The sequence below is a fragment of the Vulpes vulpes genome, chromosome 11, assembly GCF_048418805.1.
Source record: "Vulpes vulpes isolate BD-2025 chromosome 11, VulVul3, whole genome shotgun sequence".
Taxonomy (NCBI): Eukaryota; Metazoa; Chordata; class Mammalia; order Carnivora; family Canidae; genus Vulpes; species Vulpes vulpes.
This window is the reverse complement of record NC_132790.1, coordinates 81595895-81621638: the sequence shown is the minus strand read 5'-3', so window position 1 is coordinate 81621638 and position 25744 is coordinate 81595895. Positions and strand designations below refer to the sequence as shown.

General features: G+C 37.6%; 1 protein-coding gene across 2 annotated transcripts in view; it reads left to right on the top strand.

Moving 5' to 3' along the window:
* The window catches only part of RYK (receptor like tyrosine kinase), an 86509-nt gene that overhangs the window by 23678 nt on the left and 37087 nt on the right, over positions 1–25744 (top strand). For both annotated transcript variants that reach the window (XM_072726901.1, XM_072726900.1), the window contains exons 2-5: positions 7440–7561; positions 19758–19857; positions 21979–22113; positions 24255–24308. In XM_072726901.1, coding sequence (XP_072583002.1) covers positions 7440–7561; positions 19758–19857; positions 21979–22113; positions 24255–24308 — 411 coding nt within the window. The remainder of the gene's footprint in view (positions 1–7439; positions 7562–19757; positions 19858–21978; positions 22114–24254; positions 24309–25744) is intronic.

The following is a 25744-nucleotide window of genomic DNA, read 5'->3' as shown; positions in this document are numbered from 1 at the left end:
TAGAGTCCTCAATGAATGAGGTAGCTAAGATACTGAGAAGACTAGAGAGTGGCATAGTTTGATAGTGTATATCTGAAAGGAAACAGGACTTTTTTTAAAAAAAGATTTTATTTATTTGTTTGTGAGAGACACAGAGAGAGAGGCAGAGACATAGGCAGAGGGAGAAGCAGGGTCCCTGGAGGTAGCCTGATGGGGGTGGAATCCATCCCAGATCCTGGGATCACGACCTGAGCCAAGGCAGACACTCAACCACTGAGCCACCCAGGTGCCCTGAAATAGGACTTTTAATAAGAATACTTAAGTAATCATCAGAAGTGGTTATAGAGATTCAGGGCAATACCCACTGAGGGGGGTAGAATGGGTCTTTCAAGGCTCTACAAGGCCAGCTATGCCTCAACGGGTGGAAGTTGGTGAAAGTTACAGTGGTATTGGGGGATGATAGTATAGAAAAGAGTCATTGAAGAGAAGGGGGGTTATGGATGGATGAACAGGGTAATAAGCATGCCAGCCAAGTTGAGGTCCAAATAGGCTTTAGAAGCTTGAGAAAGTTAGCAGTCCAGTCTTTGCTCAACCTTCTGTTGGAATATTGTAGAGAATTTGCTCTCGTGTCTTCAAAGAGAATGTTTTCTAGTCAGGAACCTTGGTTTCTGTCTAGAGTTTGAATTGGTAGAACTGGAGAGACCTTGAGCAATTTGGGAAGTACAGATGCCCCTAGGATGTTGGAAAGGGAATTGGCCATATCCCTCAGTCTCATCTTTTGAGAAGTAAGAACTCAGAGAATTTTTAGTAGGACTAAAATCACAAATTATTAAGGACTGCATGCATGGCTTGAGGATGTACTTGCTTTTTTGTTTTTTCTTTTCTGTGTTTATAGCTCGTTTTCATCTGGCTTTATAAGGAGTTGAATTTACAGAACCCCTAGACGTTTTTGATATTTTGAACTGTGTCTGGAAAACTTAAATATTTACACATTATTATTACTACTAGTAATAGCATCATAACTGTTATTTATTAGGAACAGAGTTCTTTATTTCCCTGAAAGATGTTTTAAGTTTAAATTCGGAAGATGTTGATTACTTAAGATTATTTTTTTCTACAACTTTCTATGTTAGTGCTGATTATATACTATGGTCTGCAAGCTTTTTGAGATTAGAAAAGAAAGGTAAAACCTATTGACTTTTTTCTTCCTCTTTTGAAAAATTCAGGTTACCTTTATATACAATGATATTGCAAATTTTTTTTATTTTTTATTTTATTTATTTCTTTTTTTTGTTTTTTGTTTTGTTTTGATACTGCAAATTTTAAATGTATAGTTGATTGGATTTTGAAAAACACATATACCTATGTATACAATGTCTCAGTTAGATATAGAACATTTTTATTATCGGAATAATAAAAAGTTCCTGTGCCTCTTTGCAGTCAATTCACCGATCTCTCCCACCCTCTTTCCCAGACTATATGGTTTGATTCTATCACCATATAGTCTTCCTGCTCAAGGATTTTATGTAAATGAAATTATATAGTATGTAATCTTTCATACATAACTTCTTTTGCTCGTGTAGTCTGTGAGATTCATCCCTTTTGTTACAAAGTCTCAACAGTTTCTTTTTATTGCTGAGTATTTTGTTGTATGAATATACCACAATTAGTTGTTCGTTCATCTGATGATAGACATTTGTATTATTTCCAGTTTCCAGCTGAAACTGTATGTTCACATACAGATTTTTTTGTGGACATATGTTTTCATTTCTTTTGGGTAATGACCTAGGAGTATAACTATGGGGTCATAGGCTATGTATATGTTAACTTTATATACAAAATTGCCAGTTTTGTAAAGTAATTTAACATTTTTACACTCCCAGCAATGTGTAAGAGATGCAAGTGCTCCAACATGTTTGCCAACCTCTAATAGTTCTTGTAGGTAGAAATGATACCTTGTTGTTGTTTTAATTTCTATTTCTCTGATGACTAAGGATGTTTAGTCCCTTTTCATATGCTTATTTTCCATTTTCATGTATTTTCTTATAAGATGTGTGTTCACATCTTTTGCCCAACTTATTTAATTGGATTATCTCTTTATTTTTAGTTTGTAGGCGATCTTTATCCTAGAAACAAGTCCTTTTTTTAAAGAAAGATGTGCTGTGAATATTTTCTCCTGGTTTTTGACTTGAATTTCATTTACTTAACAGTGTCTTTTAGGAACAGTTTTTAATTTTGATGATGACCAGGTCATCTATTTTTTTTTTTTTTTTGTCTTTTGGTTTATGTTTTGTGTGACCAGTCTAAGAAATCTTTATTTATCCTAGATTGTGAAGATATTCATTACATATTCTTTTAGAAGTTTTATAATGTTGCCTTTTACATGTAGGTTTATAATTTATTGCAAATCAGTTTTTGTGTGATATGTAAGATAAGGGTGAAGATTCTTTTCCCCTTTACTTTTATCCAGTTGCCTTAGCATAACTTTAATTGAATTGCCTTGGTGCCTTTGTTGAAATTCCATTGACCCTATTTTTGCAGGTTTGTTTTTGGATTCTGCTCTCTTGATACATCTGTCTTTTTATCAGTACCACACTGTCTTGATTACTGTAGTTCTCAATTATGTTGTGAAATCAGGTAATGTGAGTCTTCCAACATTATTTTTTCTTTTTCAAGATAGTTTTGGCATTTAAATTTCATTTTAGAATTAATTTGTTTCTTCAGAAAACTCTTTTGGGATTTTGCCTAGGATTACTTTAAATCTGTAGATCAGTTTGAGAAACTTGACATCCTAAGAGTGTTGAGGCTTATTTAAAAGAATGATCTCTCTCCACTCATTTAGGTCACCTTTAATTTTTTCTTAGCCATGTTTGGTAGTTTTGTGTAGAGGTCTTATATCTTTAGATTTATTTCTAGGTACTGATATGTTTCGATGCTACAGTTTTGATTTTTAAATTTTATTTTCCAGTTGCTAATATATAGAAATACAGTGCATTTTCTTTTATATTGGCCTTGTATTCTGAGACTTTGCTAAAGTCATGAATTGGTTTTAGTAGTATTTTAGTAGATTTTATAGTGTTTTTTACACAAATAATCCTATCAGCTGTGAGTTTGAGTTCATCCACTCCAATTTTTATGCTTTTTTGTCTTGTCCTTATACGTTGGTTAGGACCTCTAATTCAAGGTTGAATAGAAGTGGTGGAAGTAGACATCCTTGCCTTGTTTCTGATCTTTTTTTTTTTTTTTTTAAATTTATTTATGATAGTCACAGAGAGAGAGAGAGACAGAGACAGAGACAGAGACATAGGCAGAGGGAGAAGCAGGCTCCATGCACCGGGAGCCCGATGTGGGATTCGATCCCGGGTCTCCAGGATTGCGCCCTGGGCCAAAGGCAGGCGCCAAACCGCTGCGCCACCCAGGGATCCCTGTTTCTGATCTTAGAAATAAGAATTTGATAATTCACCATTGAGTATGATGCTAACTGCAGGGTTTTTTAAAAAAATGTTTTATTTAAATTCAGTTTGCCAACATGTAGTATAACACCCAGTGCTCATCCCATCAAATGTCCTCCTTAGTGCCCATCTGAGGGGCTTTTTATAGATGCTCTTTACCAGACTGAGAAAGTTTATGTCCATTTCTAGTTTGTGGACAGTTTTTGTCATTAATTTTACCAAGTGCTTTTTCCACATCTACTGAGATGATCCAGGTTTTTATCTTTTATTCCTTTAAGGTGATGAATTAATGATTTTTTTGAATTGGTGATTTTTCAAAATTAACTTCTCATATACACTTAATCATGATGTAATTATCCTTTGTGTATATTGCTGGCTTCAGTTTGCTAATATTTTACAGAAAATTTTATGTATATGTTCATGAAGGATGTCAGTCTGTAATTTTCTTATGTTTCTGTCTGGTTTTAATATCAGTGTGATGCTGGCTTTATAAACTGAGTTAGGAAGTGTTTTCTTTGATTATTTTCTGAAAGTTTATGCAAGGTTGATATTATATCTTCCTTAAATGTTTGATAGAATTCATTTGGACCTGAGCTTTAGGGGGAGATTTTTATTATTTGGATTTTTAACTTCTTGTCAGTTTTGGTAAATTGTGTTTTTTCAAGGATTTTTCTAAGTTATTGAATTTATTGTCATAAAGTTGTTCATCCTAAGTTGTTTTTAACATCTGTAGGATTTGTAGCAAAGTTCCTCTTCATTCTTAATATTGGTAATTTTCTCTTTTTCTTAATCAGTCTTGCAAAGGATTTAATATTCATTTATCTTTTCAAATAATCATCTTTTGGCTTTATCCTTAACTTATAGTTAATTTCTTTATTATAACATTTGATGGAGAAGGTAGCCTTTATTATGTCTAGTTAGAATCCATTTTTAAAAAATGTGTATGGTCTGACTCATGATTAACATCGTGATTAATACCCTGATGGATATGGGTGTTAATCATATGGAGGGGCTACCAGTTGTGGGGCGTCCCAATTGGGTGGTGGTTGGCAGCAGGAGCGATGAGATAATTCATTCAAGGCAGGACAGAAGAGATAGAAGTTTATTGAATACATGCAAGGGGACAGTGAGGGTCATGACAGCAGAACTGAAACTGTCTGCCAGGAGGCAGTGGTGAAGGGCCACTGTGATGAGGGCAGAGGGAGGAAATGTAGGGACATAAAGAATTTCCCTTTTTGATAATCTGAGGAACTGTACTGTTCCTGTTTGTAATTGGTCAGTTAGGGCCTATGTCTATTTTGAGGTAGGTCGCTTAATAAGCCTGTGTACTTGGAGCTAAGTGGTCTCTGTGGGCCCTTTTCCTTGCTTAAGTTTCCATTGCTCAAACCTGCTGCTTAAAAGAGCCTCGATAACCCCCTTGTTTCCTGTCCCATAATTATATTTTTTAAAGAATATCATAACAAAAGTAACATTAGTTCGCACCTTGGTGAGGTAGAGACTACACCAGGTGGAGTTGTCAAGAAAGGAAACTATTTTTGCAGCAAATAAGGAGATCACGGGGAATAACTTCTAAAGCAGTGACTCCCCAAGCAAGGGTGAATGGTTCCTTTTATTTTGGGTTAGGATGAATATTCAGAAAGGGCAGCTTTGTCATCACCTTGTGGAGGTGAGCTTAAAATTGTGCCTGCACCTTAAGGAAACCTGCGTATACACACGTTGCCTGTCTTGTTAATGAGGCTTGTGCCCATCCTGGGGTGAATTTTTAGCATTATAATGAGGTAAAAGTAACTGTCCCTTCATGGCCACCTCTACCGATCTCTGCTGGTGTGAATTGGGGTTAAGCTCAACCTGGTCTGGGTGGTTTGGGCCTGCCAGAGCTTCCTTTGGGCAGTCATTTTTGCTTGAGGGGTAGTTTTGGTTTCCATCATGGGATGCTGTGCCCATGGCATTCTTTGCCTGAGTTAAAAGCTGGAATGAAGAGCTTAAAAATGTGGGAAAAGGTGGGCAGTAGAGGTTAGGCTTTGGGAGTCCAGCTGGGGACAGAATAGCCACTCTAGATTTTTATGTTTTCTGAAATGATATTAGTCTCCAACTATGATTATGGATTTGTCTCTTTATTATTGATTTTTCCTGTTGTTTTTTGCTTTCTATATTTGAGATTCTTTTGTTAGTTACACAACTGTAGCATTCTGTTTTTTTTTTTTTTTTTTTTTACTAATGCCTTTAATATAAAATCTTTTTACCTTGTTCTAGTTTATCTCATGTCAACATTGCTCATCTACTTTGTTTTTCTTCCTTTTTAAAAATTTTGTTCCAGGTGTACTTCTTGTAAACAGCATCAGTCTCGACTAGAGTAAGACGTGACTTTTTTTTTTATATAAGCACGTTTAAGCAGTTTACAATTATTGTGATTGCTGATGTTTTCTTTGTTCCCAGCTTTCTTGTTGCATTCCCCACCCCACCCTTTCTCTCACCTTCTTAATTTTGTTTTCCTTTTCCCCTGTCTCCAATACCACCAGTCCTCCCTCCCCATGTCTGCAGCGCTACCTGTCCTGCCAGCAGGGAGGGTCTTTTGTAGAAAAACCCCTGAGTTTGTCCCATTGCATTTGGTACCTCTATACTAAAGCAATGCCACCCAAAAAGTGCAGCTTTCCCCTAGGTAAGCCTCAAATCTCATTTCTGAATTAATGATTTTAGATTCAGTTGAGAAATGAGAAAATTAATTTTACGGGAGAAATGCCTGTAACAGAGTTATTTGTTTCTATATCTTAGGAGGTGTAAGATCTCCATCTTGACCTCTGCATACCGCAGGTTTTCAGGCTCATGGTATAGACTCAGTAAATAGGAGATTGGTATTTTGATTGGTTCAGCCTGTACCCTTTCCCTTTTTTTTTTTTTTTTAATTTTTATTTATTTATGATAGTCAAAGAGAGAGAGAGAGAGGCAGAGACACAGGCAGAGGGAGAAGCAGGCTCCATGCACCGGGAGCCCGATGTGGGATTCGATCCCAGGTCTCCAGGATCGCGCCCTGGGCCAAAGGCAGGCGCCAAACCGCTGCGCCACCCAGGGATCCCTGTACCCTTTCCTTTCAATGTGTGGAATATATATGTTACGCATTACTAGAGGGACACCTAGATACACCTTTAAATACCAGCAAATCAGTTGAAAGAAAGAAAGTAATTCTACTTTTATTCATTCAGTTCTTTTGGATTATCCTGGAGAAAGCCTCCATTTGATTCTTATATCAAATACAGGTAGGACGAAAGGGAATGACAGAATTAAAGAACATGGTATGTTTTGGAGGTTGGATGTGGCCTTAATAGAAAAGGTATGGGAGTGAATGAAATTTGGAAATTGCTTCTCTAGCACTTCTTAGGTGTCTGGTTATTTCTGCTTTATCTGCAGAACTGACTTGTTTAACATATGTTTACTGAGCATCAGCAGAGAATTGTCCTGAGAATATGGGGAAAGAACATGTGTTGATGTGGCAACTAGTGTGAGTGTATGATGGTAAATGCTGTCGGAGTCGCCAGGATGTACTTGCCTATGAGGCAAAGGAGAGATCATCTCTGGCCTTGGGTCAGACTAATATTTTCACGAAACTACATGTCTTTCTCCCTTTTATTTTGAACCTCTCTTTCTAAATCTGTCAGTTTTGGGGGAAGAAGGGGCTCTTGTTTATAGGTATTACTCTGAGAAGGACTGTATCTGAAAGGAGAAGTCACATTGCTCCTCAGAAGACAGAGTGGCTCCCAGAGTTCTAGATCTAGCATACCTGTGTTTAGCTGGATAACTAAATTGCTTAGAATCCCAAGTTCTTCATCTTTATTGATGATGGTGAAACCCACTGTCCTACCTGATTCATTAGATAGCATATGTGAGAGACATTTGTGATGTACTTTCGTACATCCTATTTTCACTTTCCATTTGTATTTGAAATATTGGTGGTTAATGATTTTGAGTGCGTTTTAGATATTTAATTCTTTTTTTCTCTTTTTTTCCCCCTAGGTCTTGATGCAGAACTTTATTATGTGAGAAATGACCTTATTAGTCACTACGCTCTATCCTTTAACCTGTTAGTACCCAGTGAGACAAATTTCCTGCACTTCACTTGGCATGCAAAGTCTAAGGTAAGAGAGTGGTTAACCAAAGATGCCAAGACAGAACCACTCAGGCCCTCTACCTGAGGGATGGTCTGCCCTCTGTACAAAAGGGTCTGTGGCTGGTGGGTTGTAGCAGTACTGGGTCTTTTCAGATTTATATTTTAAGTCTTTAGCCTATTCTGTTAGACTTTCTCAAGTCCTTTAAAATGAAGGTAGCCATCATTTATTTATGTGACTAGCTAATGACAGAACACTTACATCCTTTCAGGCTTTTCAGGCAAGGTTGCAGATCTGGTTTGAAGAGGGAACAGTTGGATCTGCTAATGACTGCTGTTACTCTGAACTGATAGGAGTGGTGGATGGGAAAATTGGTGAGATAGGTGTTTGGGGCATGTTTGATGTAATGGATATAGTTTTGCCATTTCTGGAGAAATGGTAAAAGTGAGATACATCAGACACACAACACCCATGTGTGCTGTGGCTAAGCTCCTTTAACGGTAAGGAGCCTTCTGTCTGGCTACTTACTGATGAATTCTTCACACTTTCTCTGACTGACTGAACTCCATGAACATGGTAAGTTTTCTCACAAAGAGTGGGAGCCTGAGGGTAGAGCCCACCTCCTCCAGTCAACTTTAATTTCTTTTATTATCATTATATATAAACTGAAGAGGATTTTATTTGGGAAATAAAAATAGTTTTAGAACTTTTTTTTTTTTTAATTTTTATTTATTTATGATAGTCACAGAGAGAGAGAGAGAGAGGCAGAGACATAGGCAGAGGGAGAAGCAGGCTCCATGCACCGGGAGCCTGACGTGGGATTCGATCCCGGGTCTCCAGGATCGCGCCCTGGGCCAAAGGCAAGCGCCAAACCACTGCGCCACCCAGGGATCCCCTAAAAATAGTTTTAATACTAAAATCTCTTCTAGAGTTTTTTTTTAAGTATTGTAAATTGTTGTCTGTCCTGATATTTGTTGCAAGTCATTTAAATTTGATGGCTTTAATATAGATTTTTTTTTTAACTTTATTTATTCATGAGAGACACAGAGAGAGAGAGGCAGAGACACGGGCAGAGGGAGAAGCAGGCTCCATGCAGGGAGCCCGACGTGGGACTCGATCCCAGGTCTCCAGGATCAGAGTGAAGGTGGCACAAAAACCGCTGAGCCACCCGGGCTGCCCCTAGATCATTTTATCTACTTAGAAAACAGTAATGAGTATTAGGAAACTTCAAGTATTCATAGATTTACTTTAAAAACTGTTGAGACTTTGTTTAGGTGTACACCCCAAAATAATCATTGTTTATAGTTTGGTATACTTCAAACTCAGTTTTTTTTTTTTTATGTTTTAAACAAAAAGGGGGAATTTATTCCCCTTACCTATTACTGTTTCCTAGCATCTTTCCATGTCTCTACTTATATATCTAACTTATTCTCTTTAATGGCAATATAGTATGATACTGTATGGATGTATGATTATTTCTTAAGTGCCTCATTGACACATGAATTTTTGATAGCATTTCACTATTTCAAACAATGCATCCTTTTATTGTTAGAGATAGTTTTCTTCACTTCATCTGGTAGGCAAGATCCATGGTACAGGGATAGCAAAAACAATTGGTAGTTCATATTTGTTGCTGTTTTTAACTTTGTTATTGATGAATATAGAAACGTAGAAATATATGTGTGCATATGTGTACTTGGGTGTGTGTACATTGAGAAGTTTTTGTGCACTTGTGGCATTATTTTTGAATCGTAAGTTATCGCCAAGTTGTGAAATGGCAGAGTCAGAGTGTGAATGTTTAAAATTTTGGTTGGACATTGCCAAATTATTTCTCCCTTCCTCTTCCAAGATGGTGCCAATGAACTAACATTCCTTACCAACCAAGTGAATAGGAGTGCTTATTTCTTCAATTCACTACTTAACACAAAATATTTTAAGTATAGTTGTTTGCTAACCAGATGAGTAAAAATGATTATGTAACTGTACATATTTTCATATTATTACGGTTGACCCTTGAGTAATGTGAGGGTTATGGGGCATGCATGTCCCCCTGCAGTTGAAAATCCATTTATAACTTTTGACTCCCTCAAAGTATAATTACTGATTGTCAATTTTTTTTATTAAAGATTTATTTATTCATGAGACACAGAGAGAGAGAGAGAGAGAGAGAGGCAGAGACACAGGCAGAGGTAGAAGCAGGCTCCCTGCAGGGAACCCGATGTGGGACTCGATCCAGATTCCAGGATCATGCCCCTGAGCCGAAGGCAGAGGCCCAACCCCTGAGCCACCCAGGTATCCCAGTAATGGTCAATTAATGCATATTTTATGTGTTATATATATTATATGCTGTAATTCTTACACTAAAGTAAGCTAGAGAAAAGAAAAATCATAAGGAAGAGAAAGAAAATCCATTATATAGTATATACAGTATGTACAGTATTACGCTATAAAAAAATTCATGTAAGTGGTCTTATTCAGTTCAAAAACCATGTTGTTCAAGGATCAGCTATATATATATATATATATATATATATATATATATACACTGAAGCATACATTTAGAATGTATATATACTATAACTATATATATAGCTTCATATATATGTATATATATGAATGTATATATACTGTAGAATGTATATATATAGAATGTATATATACTATAGCTATATATATAGCTTTATATATATGTGTATATATATGAATGTATATATACTACAGCTATATATATATAGCTTCAGTATATATATATATATATATATATATATATATATATACTGAAGCATACATTTAGAGAAACATTATATACACATATACAAACAGGCATTAAAATAGAGCTACAGTAGTGCAATTAAAGTTGACTTAGCTTGGATTCTGGGTAAAACATATATGCCTTGTCATCTGGAGCACTTTGACTATCCAACATTGTTACCTTGGGGTATCCAGATATGGGGCTGCTTTTTTAGTGGTGGATTATCTCTTTAGGGTAAAAACTGCAAAACAGAGGTCAAGAAAGAAAATTCATGTGAAATAATTAAGAACATTTAAGAACATTGGCCACAGGTAAAAGAACATTTACCAGCTTTCACTTGGTTGGTAAGGAATAATGGCAACATTATTCCCAAAGTAAATGGTAGAAATAATTCAGAAAAGGTTCATATGAGACATTTTCATCTGAGGTTCATCAGTATCAGTGAGTAGGACCTGAACTCTTCAAGGAAACTATGCTAACACATTTTTCAGTATTCTTACATAATATTATATGACCTTACTACTTAGGGATCAGAGTAACTTTTAATTTTGATATAATTTCAAATGTAAAGAAAAATTATAGTAGTACAGAGAATTCTCCTACATCCTTCGTCCAGATTCACTGGTTGTTATTAGTTTTCTTCCTGTGCTTGCTCTATCATTCATTCTTTCTCCCCACCCTCATGCATGCACACTTTTTTCTTGAACTATATGAAAGTGAATTGCAAGCATCCTGTCCCTTTAGCCTTAAATACATCAATATATATTTTCTAAGAATAAGGGGGCATTCTTTACATAATCAGAGTACAATCATCAAAATGAAGAAACTTAACATTTATACAATACTATTATCTAATGTACAGGACTCACATTTCATCAGTTATCCTGATAATGATCTTTATAGTTCTTTTTTTCATCTGATTTAGAATCATGCATGCAGTTGGTTGATGAAACTTTAGTCCTCTGTTAATCTGGAACATTTCTTTGGCCTTTCTTTGTGTGTCTTGACCTTGACATTTTTAAAATGTCAGTTTTTTTGTAGAATGTTCCTCAATTTGAGTTGTCTGAGGTTTCCTCATGATTAGCTCAGGAACGTCTTCTTGCTAGTAACACCCAAAAATACTGTCCTTCAGAGTGCACATGCTGTTAACTTGTCCCATTATGATCACTCAGTTCACTAAGTTTCTCCACTGTAAAGCATTCTTCTTTCTTTTTTTTTTTTTTTTTTTTTTTTATCATTCTTCTTTCTAATGAATAAGAAATTGTGGGGAGATTTTGTGAATTATATTTTCAAAATACCATTCTTTATCATGCTTTCAACTACTAGTTTTTGCCTCTATGTTTAGAATTAGTTCTCACTTTTTAGCCAGTGCTGTCAAAGAGAATCAATCGTATGTTCCCTCTCATTGGAAGAGGTCATATCTACATTGGGTAAATATTTGGTGGGCATGTTGTAGAGGGAATGGGAATTTAAGCATTTGTGGAGTAATTGGTCTTTCATTTTAAGTTCCCTTGCAACTCTGAGTGTTTCTGTGAACATCTTTCAGGCAGAGAAGCTTCTTATGTTCTCCAAAAAATTGATAATCTTTTGTAACTTTTCCTACTTTTAATGTTGACAAATATAAAAACAATACATGTATTTTGAGGTAGTGAAAAATCTAATGAAATAGTAGAGAATCTTCTGTAGTACTCTACTGACCTTGAATAAGGTATGATTATGTCTGGGCTCAGAAAAAATAATGATATATCATGAAAATGGTTCTTGGGCATGTATATGGGTAGGATCTGTGAATAAGAAGGCAGTGTGGCATGTGGCAGTTAGAACTGAACAGAATTAAACCTTCTCTTAAAATACATTCCCTTTACCCTCTTACACTGTTGGTGGGAATGTGAACTGGTGCAGCCACTCTGGAAAATTGTGTGGAGGTTCCTCAAAGAGTTAAAAATAGACCTGCCCTACGACCCAGCAATTGCACTGCTGGGGATTTACCCCAAAGATTCAGATGCAATGAAACGCCGGGACACCTGCACCCTGATGTTTCTAGCAGCAATGTCCACAATTGCCAAACTGTGGAAGGAGCCTCGGTGTCCATCGAAAGATGAATGGATAAAGAAGCTGTGGTTTATGTATACAATGGAATATTACTCAGCCATTAGAAACGACAAATACCCACCATTTGCTTCGACGCAGATGGAACTGGAGGGTATTATGCTGAGTGCAGTAAGTCAATCGGAGGACAGTGTATGTTCTCATTCATTTGGGGAATATAAATAATAGTGAAAGGGAATATAAAGGAAGGGAGAAGAAATGTGTGGGAAATATCAGGAAGGGAGACAGAACATAAAGACTCCTAACTCTGGGAAATGAACTAGGGGTGGTGGAAGGGGAGGAGGGCGGGGGGTGGGGGGGAATGGGTGACGGGCACTGAGGGGGACACTTGACGGGATGAGCACTGGGTGTTATTCTGTATGTTGGTAAATTGAACACCAATAAAAATTAATTTATTAAAAAAATACATTCCCTTTTAAAATATACATACATCGGATGTTTTTATTTGGAGTGAGTTTCAGGGATCTGATATTGCTGATAATGGATATCTGAGGAATTTTAGGAGCCTGTCACAGGAGGAAATTGGAGTGGAGGAGAGTAGAGAGTAAAGGGTTCAGATAAATATATACATTTGAATGGGAAGCAGCACTGGCCTGGGCACATGTTGGGTCAAGAGGAGCCCTGCTATTGCTCTAGGTCCTTCCATATTCTTCATGAATAATTTCTGAATTACTTCAGTGGCAGGTTTTAAATACCATCATTATTGCACATTTGAGCTACCATTGCTAGTATGATATTCCTGGTGAGGTAGAAAGAAGTTCTCTGACTTGTTGGAGGGCATCACCACTATTACACATCTAGGCCAGAATCCTAGAAGGGCCCCTATACTTCTCCTACATTTGCCAAGTCTAGTTGATTGTCTCTCATAATTATATTTTGAGTTCATCTTCTACCTCTCTCTGGACATAATATGCCATCTGTAGTTTAAGCCTTAGTTTTTTCTTAACAAGATATGAAAATAGTTTTATAACTGGTCTCCTTGCCTCGGGACTAACTGCTTGCTGCACTGCTGCCCCACCTCACCGCTTAATCTCTGCTCCCAAAAACTGCTCTAGGGCTCTCAGTTGCTACCAGAATAAATTTCTGATTTCTTAGGAAGTCTTTATGATCTTGTCTCTGCCTTTCTTTTCTACTTTCTCTTCAGCTAGTTGTTTAGTCTCGTTTTGTTTGACAATTTTTTGAATGCCCTGGACTCTGTTACATTGCTGCTATTTGCAGTGCTAGAAATGCCCTTTCCCCATTGACTCCTGTTCATCTTATAAATCTCAAACCTGGTATCACCTCTCTTTTGGCTGTGCCAGGTGTTCCTTTCTGTATCTGTGGCACCCTTCTCTTTTCTCCCTCATCACCATTGTCATACTCTTAAGAATATCATATGGTTGATCTTCCTTTCTATCTCCCTCTTAGATGCAAAGCCTTTCAAAGGAAGGAACTCCTTTTCGTCTTTGTGTTCCCTGTGCCTGGTATATAGCACAGTGTACTATACCAGATACCTGGTACTTAGTTATAGGTGCTCTTTTACTGACTACAGAAGAGATGCACAGGTGGAAGCCACAGGGCACAGCTCAACATATAGGGATCTTCTGAGTGGTTAGAGCTCTTTAAATTTGGAATGTGGTGAACTTCCTGTTTCTAGAAGTGTGAAACACAAGTTGGGTACACTTGACACTAGTTGTCCACGTGGGATTTGTCAGGTATTTCACCGTGAATAAACTTATAAATTGGAAGAAATGAATGGGATTCATAGCTAAACTAATTTCACAAGTTCATCTGTAATAGGATTTAGAATTAGGGGAAAGTAATCATCTTCTATCTTAAAAGGTTTTACAATAAAAAACTAAGGAATATGTTTGTGTTAATCCAGTTTCAGGCTTTGGCTACCATTGCAACCCCTAATTCCAGTATTAGGTTATAATCTCTTTGGTAATTGTAGCACAGTTGAGTAATTGAATTTTGCTTATTTTAAAAATTAATCTTTTGAGCATTCAACATATGCATACGGTACAACACTCAAAAGGCATAAGGGATATACAGTGAAAAATAAGTCCCCTATACTTTCCTAGTACCATCCCCAATCAATCTAGACACTGAGTTGCCCTTCCAATGGCAACCACTGTTACTTGATTCCTGTCTCCCATTCTAAAGCTAGTCTGTACATGGATAAGCATCTGTGTGTGTGTGTGTGTGTGTGTGTGTGTGTATTTTAACAAGTAATATACTGCATACTTTGTGCAGTTTGCAGAGCACTGAATATATATTGGTAAAGGGTTTATAGAGTTGAATGCTTTCTCTTTCAAATCACTGAAAAATACATTATATGGTTGCAGTTTGGTTTACTGATCAGTTATTATGAGGGGGAAAAAAAAATAAGATCCAGATTTGGGAAGGGACTTGCTCAAGGTAATAGTAGAAGCAGAAGACATAGGTGGTAGAGGTGACTTGAAATGGGAAAGTCACACAAGGGGGCAAGAGAGACCTGGCTTCTTTACCTGAGAAGACACAGGATTCTTCACCTGATCATTTTGGCTCTAGGATGCAGTCATGAACTTTCTGGAGGAAGGCCACAGCTCCTAAGCTCTAACTATTTATCAGAAATTCTCAGTTCTTACTTTTTTAAGGTATGTCAGGAGGTAAATAAAATGTTTGCTTCCAGAGATCTCCAGGCTCTCCTTGATATGCCCATTCACACTGTACATATTTTAACATTGGTTTTCACGTATCAAAGCTTTTTGCTAATAGTGCTGTTTGTCAGTGTTTACTTGGTTGTTTTGTCTTGCCAAATAGACTGTGATCTTCTCAGAAGTGAAGCTGTATCTTACTCTTGACATCTGTTGAGTAGTAGTTAAATACCATTGGTTAATTGCATTTCCAGGTGGGATGAGAACTCTGGTATTTCTTTTCTTTCACAAGACCACATGGTCAGAAAAGCAAAAACTGCTGGGTGGTTTTAACAAAGAATTAGTTTCTTCTATATTCCAGAACATTCTCTGATATCTGGGGGAAAAGCATGCCACTGCATCTGTTAAATGTCAGTAGATATTTTAGATAGCTGGAAGGCAAAAATATACCAGAGTGTAGCAGAATACTCCCCCAACTCCCATCCACTCTGTAGCTGTTCTCTGGTTTCAGGAATTCTTCATCATGTCAGGAGGGTCTCCAGGGAACTTGTCCAGAGTTCCTACAGTATCTCCTGCAGAGTGGGATTTCCGTGAAGAAGGCAGCACTTTTGGTAAATTCAGAGAAATTAAAAGACTGTACGGCTGTAGGAAAATGTATTCACTTTAAATCTGTACTGTGTTCCAGAAGAAAATGGCTTTACTCATCAGCTGCCTATTTGGAATTGCCATTTGTTTCCAAGTAAGGGAAGATTACCAAAAATGTTTATTTTTTAGCTTATTCAAATATTTATATTTTCTCTAGCTTCTTTTCTGAAATATTTTGGCTTACTCTTTTCTGATAAACAACTGCTGTTCAGATTTCCTTTGTTCCATTAGGTTGTGAATGTTAGCTTTAGAACGGATCTGTTTTTTCAAAGGATCATGGGCAAGTGAGACTCCACATAGATCGATACATGGCAGAGTAAAGAAAATTGTACTGTGACAATTGGCAGTTTGTTCTCTGACCCCCAAAACTACAATTTAAAAATTAATATTCTAAGAATTTCAGAGAGAGAAGAGAATGTCTTGTGAACATCTCACATGTTTAGATAGTCCCTCAGAAAAGGGAGCCAGCAAAGGGCAGGCTTCTTTCTGTACTTTCATACTCCTTATTCCTCTAGGCTGATTTTCTAGTCAAAGGGTCAGCCTTCTCAAACCTCCTACCCAGCCCCTTCACCGCCTCTCTCCAGCTCCATTTATAAGCTCATTTCCCCCCCCCCCCCCCCCCTTTGCCTCTCTGAGATACTTGGGTGCTCGTCTTGTCCCCTGCCTTCTGCATTGCAGTTAAGGCTTTTGACCCCATTTGCCATTCTCTGCTTTCCTAGAAATTCTGGTCTCTGGTTAGCTATGCGTCTGCTTACAATAACTGAGACCTAGAATAAAAGAACCAACAGGTGTGGGGAAACATACATTTGTCTTTGAATCTGTTAAGTTTTGAGAGCTGTAAGATTTATAATATACATATGTTTAGTAGGTAATTTGGCATATGGGAGAGATTGAAGGCATAGGAGAGTGAGACCAGTGAATGATAAGAGATCCCATTGGTGGTGAAAATGGGCTAGAACCTTGTATACTAGGAGAAGAGGATATCTTTCCTTGGGACCATAGTACAGAGGTTAAGTGCTCTAACATCTGAAAACAATGACTTCAAAATGGGGTTCCTGTGTGCTAGCAGAAGAAGATGAGAACATTGTCTGAAGAGCGAGGAAGTGGGGAGGGCAGCAGATGGTGATGTCCTGTGACATTTGGAATGAGTAAACTAGGGAGGGAGAGGAATGGCTTGCTGACAGCATTAAGGGCCTATCTACCCTGAGCCTGGAGGTCATCTTTGTGTAGAAGCACCCTTCTCTCCAGGGATGTGATTTCCTCCAGCAGTGCTGAGGAGCAGTAGAATGAGAGGTTAGGGTGCTGTTATGGCCCCCAGAGGGTATGGAGGGGAGTGAACCAATTGAGGGTACCAATATGACTGTCAGTAACATAGTCATCTCTGGGGCACAGGCTCTGGGAAAGTGAAACCAAGTCACAGAACTGGTTTTGTAGGAATCAGAGTTAGTGATGGGATCTTTGATAGGGTAGGATTTGTGCATTTGTTTTGGTTTTGGCCTAATTCTTTATCATGTAGCAATACTGAATACTTAATATTGAAGCTACCAGGAAGATGGCATGAGACAAAGTGAGCCAAGGGCCAAGGCCTCTGCAAAGTTTTTGTCTGTTGTTGATGTTGATGGTATGAGAAACAGCCATCGTGAGCTTCGGGTATAGGGGATTTTGCACAAGGGAGGAATGTCTAGGGAGGACCTAATGATCCTAAAAGCATGCTGACCCTGCTGCCTAGGCCCTGGGAGTTAGGTATTGTAAGAACTGACTGATAGGCAGGGGAAGAGATGACTTCTGAGGAAAGCCAGGTTGCAGGAGAAGGTGGGGAAGACAGTTGTGAAAAGCCTAAGCATGCAGTAGGCTGTTTAGAATAGTGGGGGTCCCAAGATGGGGAACAGAACAGAGGGCTGCAGCAATGTCCTTAGCACAGCACAGGAAGCTTGTGTCAGAATCTCTAGGGTCAGTAGTTAGCTGGTGCTTATGGGGAAATGCAGTGGGGCAGTAGGGTAGTTATTCTGGAATGATGCCACCAGGGTCTGTGTTTACCAGGGGCCCTGTGCCAGACTGACAGATGTGTTGTATTAAGTATCCTATTTGATCCTTATAATGTGTTGTGTTAGCCTCATTTTTCAAAAACTGAAACTCAGAAAAGTTAATTTACCTAAGGATCACAGTCTCATGGTTCCAGTCTACTTCTTTCTTTCTTTCTTTCTTTCTTTCTTTCTTTCTTTCTTTCTTTCTTTCTTTCTTTCTTTCTTTCCTCTTTCTCTCTCTCTTTCTTTCTTTTTCTTTCCTTCCTTTTCTCTCTTTTCTCCCTTTCCTTTCCTTTCCTTTATTCATGAGAGACACAGAGAGAGAGGCAGAGACATAGGCAGCGGGAGAAGCAGGCACCATGCAGGAGCCTGATGCGGAACTCGATCCCGGGATTCCAGGATCACGCCCTGAGCCAGAGGCAGATGCCCAACTGCTGAGCCACTCAGACGTCCCCTTGCTTAATTTCTTTTGTGCACTTGCCCTTCGTGTATTGCCCTGTTCAAAGATAGTATGGATATAGGAATCTAGCTAATGTATTCTCTTAGTCAATGAGTATGGCTGCTTGCTCCTTGGCCCACACTTAGCCAGGCTGCTCTAGCACCCCCTGGTGGCATTGACAGTATTGCAGCATGCTAAGGTAAGTGATCACTGACAAGCCCAAAAGTACCACTAAGTCAGTGATATGCAGCAGCAAAAACATTTTCTTTGTCATGAACATAGCACTTACCAGATACAGACTTTAACAGTTGTTTGAATATGTATCTAACTGTGAAGTAATACTATGACATTTGTATACCCCTAACAGTGTTCAGGGACATTCGAGTATGAAAGTGTGAAGAGAGATCCATAGGGGGAGTTAAATTCATTGGCATGAATACTTACCATGGGTAGACAGACACCCTTTGCCCCAGACAGTCCCTTTTCTCATAAGCTAGGATGATACTCTCTTCCTGTTTACTTTAATCTTTATTACGTCCCATTTCATTGGCTTTTTTCATTAGCATACAAACACATTATAATACCTCCCATTGAAGAAAGAAAGAAAAGCCTCAGAATCTGTCTCATCCTCCCTCCAACCTGGCTCCATTTTTCCTAGTTAAGTTTCTTAAAGAATGGTTTCCTAAACCTCTTTTCTACCCCTCTTTTCCCATCCCACTGCCCCCTTGGCTTCCTCTAATTCTGGCTCTTCACCAAAACCACCCTTGTGACCACTAGTTGGGAGAGAAGTACCATTTTTATCAAGACCCCAGCAGGCTATACAAAGAGTGATATGAAATATAAAGCTTCATTAAAGGTCTTGAAGGTGGCAACTATTCCAAATTTCAGCTTTTGTTTTACAGTTTGAGCTATTTCTTCCATGACCATCAGTCTAACGATAGGGCTGGATTTATTGATGCTGGTTGGTTATGTTAAGCCACCTATGTAGGCCAGGTATTGATAGTTAATATTGCTGTTGATAGTTAATATTGGTGTTCTAGTGATACCTTCGTAATCACCTGTTTTTCTTTCTGGATTCTTAATTACTTGAGAAGTAGATTCAGAAATTAGATGGGTTTCCAAACATAAACTTTATGATGAAAGCTGGGCTAGAGTCATTCTATGAGAAATTTGTGCTTTGTAATCTGCTTATGGAGTGAGTGGATCTGTAGATCAGATTTTCATCCACTAGCCACATGGAAGCCCTCAGACCTGGCATTTATCAATCAGAGAAGACATTGGTGACTAGTCAGTGGTCTGTAAATTACACATGTCAACAACTTGGCTCTTCATATCTGTCTCTCCAGGGCCTGTCAGTGGCTGTGTAGTTCTCAGCAAGATTTCTGAATCTTAGAATACAGGTTTTACAGGAGAGTGGTGGTACTGTTCCGGACATGAAATAGAGAGTGGTTTACTGAGTTGAATTTTTATCCAGTTGAAATTCCTAGGACCGTTTCTAGCAATTTGGATTTTGTTATAGGTAGATTATTTGTACATATGAAAGGCTCATGCATTTACTAGTTAATGAGCTAATCAGTGAAGTCAGACTGTGTCCTTTCTGTTATCACAGATTCAGTTTGTTTATGTCTATATTTTACAGGTTGAATATAAGCTGGGATTCCAAGTAGACAATTTTGTGGCTATGGACATGCCCCAGGTCAACATTTCTGCTCAGGGGGAAGTTCCACGCACTTTATCAGGTGAGTCTGAAAGAATTAACATTCTATTTTCAGTTGTGTTCCCCATGTCCAAAAAAGAATAGTTTATTTTATTTTTTTAAAATTTTTTTTATTGGAGTTCAATTTGTCAACATATAGCATAACACCCAGTGCTCATCCCACCAGGCGCCCCCCTTAGTGCCCATCACCCAGTCACCCAAACCCCCTGCCTACCTCGCCTTCCACTACCCCTTGTTCACAAAAAAGAATAGTTTAATAATTGATGTGTAGTGTATCTTAGTTGATAGGCATAAGATGTGTAAGTACTTTTAAAAATCTGATTATTTACACTGTTTTAAACCATTCCCTCTTCCATCCCTTCCAGAACTGTCTGCACTCACTTCTTGTCTCCTTTTCTGCATTGCTGGCCTTGGCCTCCACGTGTGTCTCTGTGCCTGGTCTCATTCCTCTGACTAATTCCTACACTGTGGCCTGGATCATCACTGAACACTCATATCTGACCAAATGACACCAGGCCCATTAGGGCCTCCTACCCCCCATCAACTGCATACATTGTAGACTCTCCAGCCGTGTGCTGTATGTTTATCCTCTGCCCCTGCCTGCCTGTCTGGCCTTGTTGCTGCATTTGCCCCAGCATTCCAGTGGCACCATACTACATGAAGTTTTGACATCCTTGCCTTTGCATGTGTTGGTCTGTGTATATGGAACTGCCTTTTCCTCTTTTCTGCTTATAAACTCTGATTCGTACTAAAGATTCTTCGAGATTCAATATCTGCACTGTCCTTTTCTTGCTTCCTTCTGTCTGTCCAGTTGTTAACTCTTTCTTCTGCTTCCTATCCTGTAGGATCTTGTAATTTGACTGTTTTTGAACTAATTATGTTATCTTGTAATTCTTTGTGCTTGTCTCTCCTTGCTGGCCTGTGGCTACCCTCAGCACTGGAGCTGTCTTTTTTAGCTATCTGCCCTTGTTGCCTAGCACAGCATCTATCTGCACAGGATAGTCATGTAATACATGTCTGACTAAATGATTAAAGGGTTATTTTTACCCAAATTTAACGCCTGTTGAGTCAGCCTTTTAGGAAAGGCTCCTGAAGATATGAGATTTTAAGAAAGGCAAAACAAACTTCTTAAAACTTGAAAGCATAAGCTGTGTACTTTTCACAATATAGCAGTATTGTAGAACTCTTTCTGGCAGTCTTAACCATTGTTATTAGTGACATACATTAAGCTTTAGGAAAGCATAGGGGGCTTCCTCTTTTTTATGAGTCAATAAAGAAATTCAGAAATGCCCATATTTTTCATATGCTCATACAGATGATAGAATGATACTCTAAATTTGTAAAAAAAAGAATCTTAAACTGAAAGATTGAAAAAAAAAATGATGTGCACCCATGTCTGTTCTCTTGTTGCTATAGTAATTGTTTAAAGCTAGTTTCTGTTTAGAAAGGTTTTTATATTTTTAGATTCATAGTTACTTAATCTATCAGGTTTATCACTTTACAGCTTTATATTTAATCTCTTAATTAAGAGCAATACATAATTACATTTTGGTATAGTGAATTGTTTTTCCTTTTTATCAAGTAATCGTTCTTATGCTGATGTGACTGGTAAGGTAGCAGGGTTTGCCTTTTCTGTAGCTTTAGTATATAATAATAAGAGGACTTATGAGACAAAGTGATCTATTAAAAATCATGAGCAAAAAAAAAAAAATCATGAGCAAAAGTTGAAAGTAGGGACCCCTGGGTGGCTCAGCAGTTGAGCGTCTGCCTTTGGCTTGGTGTGATCCTGGATTGCGTCCCACATCGGGCTCCCTGCATGGAGCCTGCTTTTCCCTCTGCCTATATCTCTGCCTCTCTCTTTCTGTGTCTCTCATGAATAAATAAATAAAATCTTTTTTAAAAAGTTGACAATAATCTTTTCCTTTATGTCTTGGTTTGTTCTTTAATGCTAACTTTTATATCTATAATGGATGAAAAAATATTAATGTCTAAAGCTGTGTAGTTTGAAGGTAAGTTCTTTGAAAATTTTTGTTTAGTGTTATGTAAATATTATTTTTAGTTTTAGGCAACAAAGAATTCTAGAATACTAGAATGTTGATTTTTAGAAAATTAAAATATCTTTTCTTTTTTGTTTTTTAAACAGTGTTTCGGGTCGAGCTTTCCTGTACTGGCAAAGTAGATTCTGAGGTTATGATACTAATGCAGCTCAACTTGACAGTAAATTCTTCAAAAAACTTTACAGTCTTAAACTTTAAGCGAAGGAAAATGTGCTACAAAAGTAAGGAATTTATTTACCAAAGTTTGTTTTATATAGATGTGATAAGGTCAAAAATAAGTTTTGTCATTTTTCTACAGATTTGTGACCAAATCTTGATAATAGTTGCAAGTGAGAAAAGAAAGCACTAACAGATGAAATTCTAAGATAATCACCAGGTAGCCTGTTGTCAGGAATCTCCCTCAGGCTCTGCAGTCTCAAAATCTTTTATCAGAATTGCTAGGGTGTTTTCCATTAGGGATGTGAAATAGTACTCAAGTGGCTGGTCACATGATTCTGATAAGGGCCCCTAGTGTTGACTGTGTTTTCCTTATGGAGGTGGTGTTGCACAGAAGCATTGCCCGGGGCCAGATAGACTGGGCCTGATATGGAGACAAGTCATTTAACCTAAGTCTCAGCTTTTTCATTTGTAAACAGGGCATAATAAACTCTTTTAAACTCTTTTAAATTTTCTTTTAGATTAATTGAATCAGACCTAAATCTCAGAATACCATGTGTGAGTACCTAATAGATGTTACTAGCTTTGGTTTTGAATAATCAGTTACTCAAGAAATTACAGTGGCTATGAGAATTCCTAGCACATAGGCTATAGATGAAAGAATTTTAGAGTTCTCCTTAAAGGTTATCTAGTTCAACTTACTCACTTTAAGTTGCACAAAGGTAAAATGATCTGAATTTGCACCGTCACTTTGGTTACTATCTAAGGTAGGGAAAATATAACCTTCTAAACTTATTGAGTGCATACCATGTGACAGGTACTTTACTCCCATTGAATTTAGGTAACCTTTACAATGACTCTAGGCAGCAGTTCCCTCATTACTTCCATTTTCTCAGAGGGAAGCTAAGGCTGAGTGCATCTGACCAACTTGCCAAGGTCAGACAGCCAAGTGGTGCAGCTGGATGCAAACTGGTGCTCTTAGCTCCATTGTTAAACTCTCTCTTAACACATTTCCTAATTGAAGTTAGTGCTGAATATTATAAAAGTACCTGAGGTCAGCAAGTGAGTTATAATGGCTGATGTCCAGATACATGCCAATAAAAAAACTGTATTGCATTAGAATGGATTAGAATGGACATTTTTTAAATGGAAAGTTAGCAAGCACTTTTTAGCTCTAGTGTTTTGATATATTTTTCAGTTCTAGTATATTCAGTTATGTACCTAACTTTCATGTAATTTTAGAGCCAGAGTGGACTTTAGAGTCTCTCTAGTTCAACCTAGTCATTATAGAATTGATATGAGGAGAGTGGGCCCAGAGAGACCACCTAAGCTGGCACAGCCAGTCAGTGAAGAGTGTCGAAAGCCTGGTTCCTGATCCCTAAAAAGAGGCTATGGTGGTACCATGGTCTAATGTCTAAAGGCAGGATGATGGCCAAATGTGATGTGATCGATGGAACCCACCCCGGTTAGTTAGCTGCTGAGTTTAATGATCAGCTGACATTCAGAATGATCCCATACTTTCTCTGTTTTCTATAATGTGTGCATGAAAATTAACACTAAAATACAGCTGGTGTAATTTTGATTCTGTTTTAGACCTAATATAGTGCCACCCTTTCCATTTGGTCGTCATACTTCTGGCCACCCCAATCATCCAGTTCATGACTCTTACTTTAATATGTCATCCTAATGCGTCTGTCTAAAAAATGTGTTTTTTACTCTACTACATTTAAAAAATTGCAACAGAAAACATCTGTCCTATATCGAATATTAATCAGTATTACTGGCAAGAAAATATTCCTTTATGTGTGAGTGGGGACTGCTTGATTAGATATTTTTCGTTACTTAAGAACTCCTTAGAGCCTTTATACTCTGCTAATGTGAATTATGTGTCTCCACAGAGGTTAAAATATTTCTTTTCTCCAAACTTCTAGACCACAGAAACCCTTTTTCATTGAACATCTATAAGCAACACCCATAGACTAGGGATTGGTGATTATAGTGATCATTATCAGAGTAGCAACATAGTATTTATTATCTTGCAACAAATACCCTGTTGCTTAGTTCAGGCAGTGTTCTAATAAAAAACAAAACTATGTTAGAGAAAAACTCAGAAAAATGTGATTAAGGTATTTCAGGATTTACATGGAAAAGGAAGAATTTCTAAAATGTCTTTTATCTTTTTTTTTTTTTTTTTTTTTTAATTCAGAACTTGAAGAAGTTAAAACTTCAGCCTTGGACAAAAACACTAGCAGAACTATTTGTAAGTGTTACTGTGTTACCTTTTTCAATCTCCAGGGAAGAAAAATGGCTGATTGCAAATGCACATTATTGTATGAGACTTGAAGGTCTTGTAGTGTCCAGTTTGTTAAAAGATAAGTGAGGTCTTGCTATTTATTTCACTGATGTATTGTAGGTTGGTATATATAGAGTCAGGTGAAATGATTAGAATATTGAAATTTTTGTGAAGCAAAACTCATACATATTTTATAACATGATCTATAAGCAAGAATTTATATCACATCATTTTGAATGGTTATAATTAAAGTATGAAAATGAAAACATGTATAAGATCCTTATCTCAATAGCAGAAGTTTAGAAAGTCTGATTTTTTGCTTGGACTGGTTAATTTCATTCAGCTGAAAAGTAAGGATACTTAAGATACTTATTTAAACCTACAGAGCAGAAACTCAAAAGTAAATTTTTATTTTTTGGTAATGGTTATGTTTAAATGGTGTAACTTAGACTTCTTTTTTCCTTTTCTGATATGGATGCATCATTGAGTCTTATACTTCTTTTTTTAAAAAAATATTTTATTTTATTCATAAGAGACACAGAGAGAGGCAGAGACATAGGCAGAGGGAGAAGCAGGCTCCATACAGGAAGCCCGATGTGGGACTCAATCCCAGATCCCGGGATCAGGACCTGAGCCAAAGGCAGACGCTCAACCGCTGAGCCACCCAGGCATCCCAAGTCTTATACTTCTTGAGATACTTTTAATAGCACTATCTTAAAAGGATATTAGATTCTCTTCATAGAAGTAAACTTAAAATTTGTGACTGGAGAATTTCAAATATGCAAAAGATGACAGAGTGCACTGATGACACTGCATATGACCATTACCCTACTTCAGTAATAATGAACGTTTTGCCAGTGTTGTTCCATTGATTTCTTCCTCCTTTTTTGGATGGATAGGTGGGTGGGGAGGGGTAGAGTATTTTAAGCACAATCCAGGCATCCTTTCATCCATAAATATTCCAGTATGAATTTCTTTTTAAAAAGATAATTAAGGGGCGCCTGGGTGGTTCAGTCTGTTAACTGTCTGCCTTGGGCTCAGGTTAGGATCTTGGCCCACACTGGGCTCCCAGCTCTGCAGGGAGCCTACTTTCCCTTTCCTTTTGCTCCTCCCCCTTCTTCTTGTGCTCATTCTCTGTCAAAATGGATAAATAAAATCTTTTTTTTTTTTAAAGGTAATTAAAGAAATAACCCACAGTCACCCAGGACCTATTCACTTGTATTTGATATATTACATTTAAGAAAATTAACAGTAATTCCTTAATACTAATAGCTAGTTCTTGTTCATATTAACCTGATTATCTCAAAAATATCTTTTTATAGTTTCTCGTCTGTATTAGGATCCAGATAAAGCCCACACACTCTATTTTGTTCACAAATATTTTATATTAATCAGAGATCACA